Source organism: Rhinichthys klamathensis, unplaced genomic scaffold (assembly GCF_029890125.1).
Source record: "Rhinichthys klamathensis goyatoka isolate OS25496 unplaced genomic scaffold, OSU_Roscu_1.1 h1tg000036l_1, whole genome shotgun sequence".
In the NCBI taxonomy this organism is placed as follows: Eukaryota; Metazoa; Chordata; class Actinopteri; order Cypriniformes; family Leuciscidae; genus Rhinichthys; species Rhinichthys klamathensis.
Genome location: NW_026606584.1, coordinates 9668637 through 9681488, shown reverse-complemented (window position 1 = coordinate 9681488; position 12852 = coordinate 9668637). Strand labels below are relative to the sequence as shown.

General features: G+C 37.0%; 1 protein-coding gene across 5 annotated transcripts in view; it reads right to left on the bottom strand.

Annotated features, from left to right (window-relative positions):
• Positions 1-12852, bottom strand: part of farp2 (FERM, RhoGEF and pleckstrin domain protein 2) — a 64542-nt gene that overhangs the window by 23357 nt on the left and 28333 nt on the right. For all 5 annotated transcript variants that reach the window (XM_056246256.1, XM_056246258.1, XM_056246257.1 and 2 more), the window contains exons 3-13: positions 12433-12537; positions 10587-10629; positions 10420-10498; positions 10234-10331; positions 9043-9157; positions 5329-5476; positions 5028-5123; positions 4248-4411; positions 1914-1982; positions 1720-1777; positions 1386-1596 (exon numbers count right to left, since the gene is read on the bottom strand). In XM_056246256.1, coding sequence (XP_056102231.1) covers positions 1386-1596; positions 1720-1777; positions 1914-1982; positions 4248-4411; positions 5028-5123; positions 5329-5476; positions 9043-9157; positions 10234-10331; positions 10420-10498; positions 10587-10629; positions 12433-12537 — 1186 coding nt within the window. The remainder of the gene's footprint in view (positions 1-1385; positions 1597-1719; positions 1778-1913; positions 1983-4247; positions 4412-5027; positions 5124-5328; positions 5477-9042; positions 9158-10233; positions 10332-10419; positions 10499-10586; positions 10630-12432; positions 12538-12852) is intronic.

Here is a 12852-nt window from a genome sequence, read left to right as displayed (position 1 = left end):
CTTTTCTAAGCTTCAAATGCTCATAAATTTGAAAATGTATAGTTTTATGTGCATAAAGTGGTAAGAATATCACAATTCTAGGTGATATATCCATTTAATTTTCCCCTTCAAAAAGGTCACAGCGCAACTTGTAGCCATCCGGACTACCAAGATAAAATGTCAAACTAAACAGTTATAATAATTGAACTATATAATCTGAAAAATATAAAATGAATCATACGACCCTACAAGAACTTACAGCACATGATTTAAAAAAAAAAGAAAAAAGAATGAATTAACACCAAAGAGAGATAGATAGAGAGAGGAAGTACACTGGAAAGCCATGTGAGAAAAAAAAGGGGTAGATTGAAGCGCTAACAGGAAGTGCCAAAACTATAAGAACTGATTTATATCAGGATGAGGTGGAGAATTAAGTGCTTGGTCATGTTCTGCATTAAAAACCACCAATACTGTTGCCGTTTAATGGGGGTCATGCTACATTTTAAGATGGGTGGGGCCTGGCGGGGTCTCCCCAATGCTTAGAGCCCTGAGATTTTGGCATTCCAGCAAGAAGCTGTCTAAATCTGCCTCACTCACTAGTGGGTTGCTGAAGAAGAGGTTATGATCTGGAGGCAGACCTCCATCAGACCCCCAGTCGGAGTCGGAATCGGAGCTGCCGTCAGCCGAGCCCTCTGTGGCTGTGGGCGGATAGCTGAGCTGCTCCAGCTGCTCCACCAGATCATTAAACTGCATGGCCGAACTGTCTTCCGAACGCACCGAATACGCAGGGAAGTTAACCATCGAACTGGCCTCAGAAAGGTTCTCGGAACCAGGCAGACGCAAGGAGGATGAAGAGTCGGGTCCTCCGAAGCCGAGCGAGAGCGAGTCGCCGGCAGAACCTAGAGGAAGGTTATCCAGCGAGCTACACTCGGAGCGGTTGTTAACCAGGGAACTGGTCTCGGATCGGCCGAAGGCACTCTCAGAGTATGCGTTAGCGTTGCCGTTAAGGTCCTCGAGACCGAGACCGTACGTAGCGGGCGGCACGGAGATTCTATCGCCGTATTCGAATCTCTCAGGACCTTCTTCGTCAAACCCATAACAGTAGGCTTCCGCACCACCAGCGTAAAATGAGATTTCAGCTGGATCATCATCTATATACTCTTCGCTAACATGCAGCTGATTGCAGGCACTCGGGATCTGGTACGACATCTGTTGGACGCGCATTAACTCCGCCTCAAACGCTTCAGGTGTGAGGAAACCCTTTTTCGCCCCAACGCTTACGCCACCCACCCCTACTCCCTTGCTATCCTCATTGCCATTTTGGGAGGGCCGTGCACTAGAGGAACTACTCTCTACACACACAAACGAGGGGCCGCAGTCTCCTGCTGCCTGGATATGAGTGGCACCTGGGAAGGCGTAGGTGGATTGGGAGTTCTGGATGGAGTCCTGCTGAGTTGGGCTGGGGGCTCTTGGAGGCTGCTGCATCTGTTGGAGATTCAGAGGCTGGTTCGGGGTCTCTGTCTGCATGGGTAAGCTGGGGGCATGCAGGGAGTGGAAGGAGGCGGTGACAGAGGAAGGACACACTGGAGCCCTTAGACTGTCGTTAAAAGACAGATTCTGAAATGGATGGGTAAGGTAAAGAGAGTGGAAGAAAACAAAGTGAGTTGTTTTTGTTCTTCACAGTGGTATTGGTTGTCATGAGTTTGGTTGGATGTGTCCCTGATCTTAGGCTCTACTGACCTGTTTGAGCACATCGGAAGCCAAGGAACGTGTCGACATCCGAATCTTACTGTTCCTCCTGTAGAAACAGCATAATCAGTGCAAAGCAGATAACATGGAGAGAGAAGCACCACAACAAAATGGCTTACGAACGGTCCAATATACAGTATAAAACAGGTTTCAGGTGAGACTTTGAATTTTTTTTTTTTTTTTACCTCTGGTAAGGAGTTCTTCTCATCCCGCTGTCCCTCACATACTCAACAAGCTGTTTCTGCGTCCTCCCACTGTTATATATACACAATGCATTTTAACAAAGTCAAACATTCTATTACCTATAAGTAGGAGTAGGGAGTAAAAGCCACAATTTATATTCACAATATTCTTAAATTCTCTTATGCTCACCAAGGCTACATTTATTTGAAAAAATACAGTAAAATATAGTAAAAACAGTAATAATGTGATATATAAAAATTAAGACTTTTTTCTATTTTAAAGGCACACTGTGGAACTTTTCAACCTTTATAATATATTACCAAAACCCATTGAGATGGTACATCGACTTACAATAGGTTGAATGACACGTCTGCCGAAGCCTGAAGGTGTCTGTATCGCTTGTACTAGCACTATGTAACTTCGGGTTTCGGGTAGGAACCCGAGCACAAAAAGAACTACAAAATTCGACCGCTTTACGGCATACGTCACTCGTCACTTCCCCCACCACCCCAACTTCCTCTAACGTGAGAGCTCAACTCGCGGATTGCCGGCGTCTGTTGTTGTCGTCATGGCTGAATCAACAGCTACTCGGAAGAAAGCGAAGAAAGCAAAGATTTTGTCAGAGGAGACCAAAAAAAGAAAAAGGGAGAGTTTAAAATAAACATCGGCATAAAAGTGTAGCCTATATATAATGTAATATTTACTGCGAATTCGTGTAACAAAACTGATATAAGTCACAACATACTGCCGTATACAAATGTAAATGTTTTTTTTCCTTTCAGCTCATATATGTTTGTATTTGTGTAAAAGGAAAAACAAACTGAAGACTACAAATAACGGAAATATGTAGTGAGTTATATCAGTTTTGTTACACGATTTCCCGACTACTTGATTTCATCTCCAACCCATTGCAAAGAGATCCTGAAGACGTTAATTGTTTGCTTCAGGTGTGTTTGATTAGGGTTGGAGATGAACTGTGCAGGACAGACGATCGGCAGGAGCAGGATTGGGCAACCCTTGTCAATGCGACTTACCTGATCAGACATTGTTTTCTGCGAATGCTACTTTTATTCAATTTGTTTTTTTTTTATAGGATTTATATTATTAATCTTATATTTATTATTATTTTGGTCAGTAGTGAATCGATTAACTTTCTCCAACATACAAATCAAATGCCGTCTGCACACACATAAAGACACGGGAGGTTGACCGGTTGACTGTTTGTTGACTTTTGCGACAATGCTGCGGCGCTTGTGGCCTCTAGGGGCACTAGACGTGAAAATTACAGGTCGAGCGCACCCTAGTGGCCAAAAATTCCACAGTGTGCCCTTAACTATTTTCTATTTCTACTTAACTACTATTCCATCTCAAAATGTAATTTTGTCCTGTGATGGCAAAGCTGAATTTTCAGAAACATTTCTTCTTATTATTATCCATGTGGAAAACAAGTACGGATACATTTTTTTTTGTGGAAAACGTGATCATATTTTTTTAAGGATTCTTTAATGAAAAGAAAGTTCAAAAGAACAGAATTAAAACATTACATTTCTTTACTGTCACTTTAGATACATCTAATTAATTTTTGCAGAATAAAAGTATTCATTTATTTATTTTTAATCTAAATGAACCTACATTTTTTTTAAATGTACATCACTGTACATCACATGGAAAATGTACATCACATGGAAAAATTACAACCAAAAATAAAAAACCCTACCAAAAAAAAAAAAAAGTCCCGTGACAACTTCCAACCCCTTTTTTTTTTTGAACAGTCAACAAAATGCAAAGAAACAACTTTATCAATAAACAAATTAATTAACAAAACTTTTTTGGTGACTTATGCAAGTAACTTGCAGTACCTGTTCAGTAATTCAGATTTAGTGAGTTCACTCAGTGAAGGTTTCTTCTAACAGATTGAACTAGTATCTCCGCAAGTCTTTTTGAACAATTTGTTAAAACCAGCTCATATGAATTGGACTACATTGGTTGGGCTGTATGTTTTTGTTTTGTTAGAAACTCCCACAACCTGTTCACAGCAAGGACGATGACTACAGTATAATGATAACCCTATTAGCGTCCACATCAGCGCATAATATTGTTCTGTTCATTCGAAGTACCTGCTGCAGTTTTGTCGCCTGCCGCTTTAAATACTCGAGCTCTGAAAACAGGATGGACTCTGATTGGCTGTCAGTGTTTTTATCGTTCATCCTTGGTGTGAATGGGCCATAAGCAGCAGTGCCAGAAACACTGGCATAATCACAATCGAAGTGATACTCGATCATGATGTTTTATGTTAAAAAGTATATCGCGACGCACACCCAATAGCACATGTGTACCTGTATCTGAAGGAGGATCCTCTGCTGAAGAAGATGGCTTTGGATTTGGGCAGAGGCTGGTCTAACAGACGGAAAAACGAGTGATGTTCCACACAGTTCTTCCAGAAGATCTTACACTGATCTCGACTGACCATGAGAAATTCCAGCGTGTCCTGATGAGGACCCTGTGGAACAAAATGTTGATCAGTCACTGAGAAAAGATTGATCTTCAGAACTTCCATCTCAGATGAAAGGCAACACGAGGAAACATGTGGTCTTAATTCTTAGCAACCCATGAAAGTGATCCAGACAGAATAACAAACGTCACTTGGAATACATTTAAAATGTTTACATAAGATGTATAAGATGGCCCCATCACACTAAACTCCAGAGCTTGAAAACATTACTTCTACATCTTATTATGCGTCATGTCTCTGTTGATTCTGTATGTCCCAGGAGTTTTTAGACTGATTTCACTGCTTTGCATTTCTCCAAAATTGTATCTTTTAGTGAGTCAGAAAGAGCTTTATTGCCAAGTGTGCTTTCACTCACAAGGAATTTATCATGGCATTTAAGCTTCCACTACACGCATATAAATATAACAAAATGCATAAGAATTTTAAGATTAAAAAATATTGTCCTCCTGACTAAGTCTTTTCTCATATGAAATAGTTTCCTTTTCATGTTAGACTTATTCCATTCCTTTTTCTTTGAGGTAGTGTCTATTACATGTTTGTAAATGTTCATATAATAATACTATATAACAATATATATAAAATATATTATAAATGTGATACCTACATGAACTTCTGGGTGCAGTTTAATTAGAAATCGTTTTCTCTTGAAGCTCAGCTTCCGAATCTTGGACCAGTTGAAGGTGTTTATTTTGGTGTGGCCCTGAAAAATTAAAAGATACATATTTATAGTAAAATAGTTATACATCTAATACATGCATATATACACCGAATTGAATTCTATATTAATGTACTAAATAATAATGCACTAAAAATGCACCAATATTTGGACAAAAATTGAATAATTTTGGACTAATAATATTATTATTTTTAATTCACTAAGACAAAAAAAAAGTTTCTACATGTACCTGAAAGACCTGCAGGCCCATGTGTGCTACAGCCAGGTTGATCTTGGTGCCTTCTCTGTCAGCAGCGGGATGAAAGCGTACCCCATACATCTCCAGTTTACGAGCAATCTCCAGGACCTGGAAATCTGATTCTGCTGGGGTCTGCCCCCTACAGGCGAGGGAGCAAAGACAAGTTAAACATATTACCACAGCAAAAATAATTTGGGTAAAGCATAATTTGTTGATTAGAATAACACTTTATAGCAGAGGTTTTCAACTTTGAAGATTAATAAAAAAAAATATCCTTAATTTACATTAACTTTAAAATTTTTGTATTGCCAATGTGTGAACAGATTGTAACGACACTTAAAAATGAGACCTTCCCTGACTTCCTAGGTTGTCTATGAAAGCCTGTAGACTGATTTTTATCTGAAGGATTTGGACTGGTTTCGCCAGGATAACTCAAAGGATGTAATGGTTACGCGCGCTCCCGAGATCCCCTTTTACGTTCAATGACACATGAAATGAATGCTAATACAATGTTCAGGATCATGTTAAAAGAGTCATTCTGTACTGTAGTGTAATTGTGCGTTTATTTTGTTATTGATAAAAGCGCACAGCACATAATTAAATATTAATCTAAACGTCGCTCTCAGCTGCCTGGACGGCATCTGGATCAGGGATGGAAATTAGCACCAGCCACCAGCCAAATGCTGGTGATTTTGTGTTGTTGCTGGTAAACTCACTTCACCTACCAGCCACTGTGGCGGGTAAATAAAAGTAGCATGCTGTTTCACCCGGACACTTTTAGAGGAGGCACACCTTGAGACTTTACCCTATGGAATAAACGGCTTAAGTATTGTAGATCTTGTAGTATTAATTTTCACATGCAGTTACACATTGTCAGTTAAAAACAAGAAAGTGGCTGGTAAAAATGATTTTGAATCCACCAGCCACAGTGGCAGGTGGACAAAAAAGTTCATTTCCATCCCTGATCTGGATGCTCGTGAACAGTTTATTGCTGCCACAGTTTTTCCAAATTCTTTTTACTTCTAAGCAAAGAAGGAAAAATAACTCCACTGAGTATATCGGGGCATTAAATCACGTTCAGTCTCTTGTGCATTATGTGTACGAGCACAAGCAATAAGTTGCTGGCTGCAGTTTACTAAACGAGACCTGAATTGCTAATAACGAGGGTTTCTGAATTATTAATATATTGTTAACCATCCAAACTGCTTATCCTCTATAGGGTCTCTGCAATATTATATAACGCAATATTATATGCGTTGTAGAGTCGATTTAAAAATATTGCTGTTTGTTTTTAAATCCTTAAATGGCCTTGCACCTTCTTACTTATCTGAACTGTTAACTGTGAATGTGCCCCGGTAGGTGTCTAAGGTCCACTAGCAGTTATAATCTGTTCATTCACGATTAAATATATAATCATTCACGATTAAAGTCGAGAGGGGATCGTGCCTTTGAAGTTGTCGGTCCTAGGCTGTGGAATAGCCTCCCTGCATCCCTGAGATTGTTGTCCTCTTTATATGAGTTTAAATTTAAATTAAATCTTTTTGACCGGGCATTTCTCTAAAAACCTCCACATTTCAATTATGGTTATATTACATTGTCTCAATGGTAATGGTATTTTGCTTTTCATTTCATGTTTCCTGGATTTTTGTTTTGTAAAGCATAATGGTCAACTTCTGTTGTGTTTATTCGTGCTATATAAATAAAATAAATAAAATGAATGAAATATTGTATTGTATCGTATCGTACTATATTACCTTATATTTTGAAAAAAAGTCTCATGCTCATTAAGGGTTATAGTTCACCCCAAAATGAAAATTCTGTCAGTAATTACTCACCCTCATGTTGTTCCAACCCCGTAAGATCGTTCATCTTCGGAACACTCCGGACTGTACACTGTAGTCACTCGGACTATTTTAACGATGTCTTTCATAAATTTTGGGCCGGCCAGTTTCGATCCCTTAAGAAGCCTATGGAGGAGTGATCCAGCTCTCAGATTTAATAAAAAATATCTTAATTTGTGTTCCGAAGATGAACGAAAGTCTTACGGGGTTGGAACAACATGGGGGTGAGTAATTACTGACAGAATTTTCATTTTGGGGTGAACTAACCCTTTAAGGCTGCATTTATTTGACTGAAATTACAGCAAAATTGTGAAATATTACAATTTCAAATAAAGGTGTTCCATTTTAATACATTTTAAAAATGTAGTTTATTCTTGTATGATGGCAAAGCTGAATTTTCAGTAGTCATTACTCCAGTAATTAGTGTGACATGATCCTTCAGAAATCATTATAATAAGCTGAATTGGTGCTTAAGAAACATTTCTTATTATTATCAATGTTGAAAACAGTTGTGCTGCTTAATATTTTATGGAAAAACAAAAATAGATATTTTTTTGAAATTCAAAAGAACAGAAATAATATGAAATAGAATTTATGAAAGAAATGTTTAGTGCCACTTTTAATGCATCCTTGCTGAATAAAATAAATATTAATTTATAAAAAAAAGTATATTTCTTTTACTCAGCAAGGATGCATTAAAAGATTCTATCAATCAAAAAATATCTATATTTTTTTTCCATAAGATATTAAGCAGCACAATTGTAAAAAAAAGAAAAAAAAAAGAAATATATATATATATATATATAAAACCTTAACCTGACCCCAAATGGCAGTGTATATACCTCACTACCTTATATATACCTGTATATAAACACACCTTTTATCTAAATCTCACAAAACTTATATCTTCCCATTTCTAAGCAAAGTTTGGGGGATGGGCAGATATATTCCATTAATGTTGTATAGTGTTCTGGCTAATCCTGGGCAAATGTTAGAGCAGTGCCAGATCATTTTGCAATTTTGCTCATCCTTTAAGCCGTTCAATCTGCTTAAGCCCCTCCCCTTCCCTTGTGGCCGTATGGCTAATAAAAAGCCTTGAGCCACTGGATTACAACCACAGCCTCACATAGCCGCTGACACGGCCGACCTGCAATACTTCTCTCACACCCAAAGCCTCAGATTAAACCCACCGGAAATGCATCATTACAAAGAGCCAACAACACAGGGCTCATATGCCTGAGATCTTACAAAAAAACCTTCATATTTTGATTTCATATTACCTCAAATCTCTTGTTTTATGTACATTTATGAAAATTGTCAGCCCATTTTTTTGGCCCCAAAAAAAAAAATTCAATGTGTGATTGCTTATAAAAGTAATAGCACACATGCCACATAGTTTTAAGCAGATACCTGTCATTTATTATATTGCCTAGTGTCTGTAAGCTCTTAAAATAGTCTTTCTAAAGTTCAAGCAGAGAGAGAATCTGCAGTCCACCTTTAACTCCCTCTAAATCTCTTAAACTGCCACACACAACAATCACTTACACACTATCAGATGTCTTTTCACCAAATAAACTCGTCACCAAATGGAAACACACTGTCATTCAAGATATCCAGGGGAGTTTGTATTGAAAGTTCAGTTAGATGTTCCACTTGAAACAAATGGCTTCTCATTCCACACAAATGCTTCCAACTAAACTGGACATGTCAAAGATAAAATTACTTTTGTGCCATAAATTCTCTCAACTGATTCCCAGCGGTCAGCTCAGTAAACTTATAAACGCAAAGCTTGACAGTCTAAGATAAATTTAAGAGGAACAATGTGCAGACCTACACCTTCAGGCCAAAACAATAAATGTCTTACGTGTGTCTGCGGTGGAGCTCCATGATCTTTTCTTGCACACGTTCCTGATATGGCAGCACTTTATTCATCTTCAGAAACTCCCTGTCTGCTATGTCATCATAGTCACCGATCTCAGCTGTGTGGGGGGGGAGAGAAAAGTAAATGTTAAAAGACAAATAAGAGCGTCCAAGAAAAAAAAAGGATCTAGTTTTAAACTTCTAGTTGTGGCTTCATGTTGGTTTCATATGGTTTTGAAAAACTTTTACAACATTTACAGCTGTATAAATTTAATGATTCTAAAAATGTAATGTGGTGTAAAAAGTAATAAATTCAAAAGTTTTTAAATTACGTTCTCAAAGTGAATTTTCACAAATATCATTAAATTATAATACATACACTACCATTCAAAAGTTACTATGTAACTATGTATTTAAAGGAAATTAAAACCTTTATTCAACAAGGATGAATTAAATTAATTAAAAGGGACAGTAAAGACATTTCGATTTATGTTACAAAATATTTCTATTTAAAAAAATGCCATTCTTTTGAACTTTCTATTCAAAGAATTCTGAAAAAATATATCTACAAAAATATTAAGCAGCACAACTGTTTTAAACATGGATAATAATAATAAATGCTATCTGAGCACTAATGCACTGAAGACTGGAATAATTGCTGCTGAAAATTAAACGCTAATAATATTTCCAAGTATTACTGTATTTTTAATCAAATAAATGCAGCATTGGAGTGCAAAATAGACTTTTCAAAAACATCTTACCAACCCCAAACTTTGGAACGATAGTGTAAATATTACATTTTTGGGGGGTTGTACCACAAGACATTTTACTACCTAAAAATAACCTAGCAATGTATACAATTATTTGACATTTCAAAAGACTTATTGACCTTGACATACAGTCATGAGGCTCTGCTGATCCTCATCTCTATGACAGCATGTCTGTTTTATGTTTTCCCCCTGTATGTTTCTGAACGTTGTAATTTTCTACTTTATGCACCCCTATTCATAAATACACATTCAAGTCAATGAATTTATGCATTCCATTTGTAATGCATTTTTGAATAAATGGGGGAAAATAATCATGTCAACGACCGACATTACAAAGCAGAGACATAACAGAATTAGTGAAACAACAGATTTAAAACATTATGAAGGACTTGAGTCAGGAAACTAACTGATCTCAAATTACATACATTGCACCAAATGAGAGGCAAGCAAGGCGGCAGTGTTTTCTGTACAGTTCAGTCGACCATCTATTAGATCCCTCTTGATTTGCAGAGAAAACAAGTACCTGGAGAAAAAAAGGCAGATCATTACAAGCACTGTTCAGCTTGTTAGTATATAAAGTGTGAATGGATGGGGATTTCTAAACATCCCACCTAGAAAACTCCTCCTGAAGCTGACCAGGATCTGGAGGAAAGAACTTCACTGACAGCCGAAAGAGTGTGTTCATCGGCCCTGTGGATAGTAAGCACAAGCACACAGGTTCAAAGACCCCAAGATCCTCTGATCTCTAAACACAACACAAAGCAGAAGGTGTACTTACGTCTCACTTGTTTCATTATGAGCTTGGTGGGATCCAGCCAAACCTGTAGAAATAAAACAGTCCAGAGTAATAAGACTGGCATTTCAGCTTTTAACCACCTTATAAACTTTAAGCAATAAATACAAATAATCTCTCACTCTTTCAAACTACATCTGTTTTTGGTCTTTGAAGCAAGCACTAAAACTGAAGAACATCATGGTCACAGAGGCCACAGATGAGATCTTGAGATGGTGACCACACCAAAAACATATTTCAGGGATTTATGGAAAGTTATTATCTGCTCCTATTCAAATGCTCCGGGATATGCACTCTTTTAATTCAAAACTCTGTGCTTGCCAGTTTTGGGATCTTGCATAGATGTGGATGATCAGTTTTAATTGTATGTGTCTGTAGAGTTTGTAGACACTCTGCTCCTCACCGCACATCTGGAGTTGATTGTGGCAAGAATGTACCTTTTCTCACTCCACCTCCAGCTCCTTCCACTCTGATGACCTCTCAACTTTTGCGGAATCATCACAACAACCCTATACACACATTCCACACCTGATTTTATTCTCTCCAAATAAGCCATCTTGGCAAACTTTAAAACAGATGGCCAACAGACCGTCTACAGTGTTTATATCAGAATTACTTTAAAAAAAAAACGCTGTCAACAAACTTTTTTTATTTTTTATTGCGGCAATAATAATAAAGAAACCAAGACGAAAAAGATGAAATATGGCGATAATTACACTGCTAACTTTTCCCATTTATTTTCTCCATAGTGATTTTATAAATATTTTTTTTAATAAACAGTTCTAAGCAATGAACCAATCCAAAAGAAACCAGCAAAAAACAAACAAACACACACACACACTTACATAACACAAAGGATCAGTCTACCCAAAATGATATCCTTTACTCACGTCATTTCAAATATTTCTTTCTTCTGCCGAACACAAAATATATTTTGAAGAACGTTGGTAACCAAAACGTTTCAGTTCCTTTTGACTTCCATTGTATTTTTGGTTCATACAATGGAATACAATTGGAACCAAAACTTAGTCACCAACATTCTTCAAAATGTCTTATGTTGTGTTCCACAGAAAAAAGAAAGTTTGGAATGACATGAAGGTGAATACGGGATGACAGAATATTAATTTTTTTGGATGGACTATCCCTTTAAGCTTATTCATTATGGAAAAAATTTACTTGCTTCACTGGCTATTTCGTTTGAAAAGCACACAACCACAAACAATTTGCCAGAAAATGTATAATATAATTGACTATGTAATTTATTTGGAGGCTTGCAAAGCCAAACACAAGCAAAATTTAAAAAATAACTCATCCGTCACTGGTCAAAAAAAAGAAGAAAAAAAGAAAAAGGAGTACCATACCTAACTCACACCACTGGCTAAGCTGAATCAACCTACCAATGATTACTTATCATTTTATCTCCTTATTAAGCAAGGGTACGCATTTTAAAATTGAAAAATTACACACTTCAGCTTTAACGTTTTGTTTCTGGATCACATAATCCTTTAAATACATCAAATTTTGTCTGGCACAGCACACAGAACTGTTTGATCAACTAAAGTCTTCCAGTGTGAAGTAACTCTGTATAAATGTATTATTTTAATGACGCCCATTTATAGATATGTTATAAAATATAAAGCTTAAGTTTGAGTGTGTGTATCAGGCTTGTTTAAAGGGAACAGCAAACCTCTGGGGCCCAGAGAAAGGCAGCACAAATAACATAATACACCTCCTCGTCTTTTAAGAGCTTAGCCGGGTTTTCAGAGGAGCGGGCCGTTCACAATCCTGTCTTTGTGTGAGCAGGGGGACTGTTTGTCAAGTGGCCACTTACCCAGTTCATATGCAGGTTCTGGAACTCCAGACCAAAGTAATCGCTCTCAATGAGATTGATCCGTCTGAACACCTCAGAGAAAAGAGCTTGCCCATCTGCTTTTGACTACAAGAAAAAGAAGGGAAAACAAGACATTCAATTAATATACATACACACACATTTATATATATATATATATATATATATATATATATATATATATATATATATATATATATATGACAAACATGTAAATAAATACACAAACATGTAAATAAATACACATTTAATTGTCCATTTTGTTCACCACTTAAAACACATACATCATTAATTTGCTCAAAATTAGAATCATACAATAAATGTATGATTTCAGTTAAAGATATGTTAATACATTTTGCACAGAAGTCGGATTACAAGAATACTATTTTAAATACTAAATTA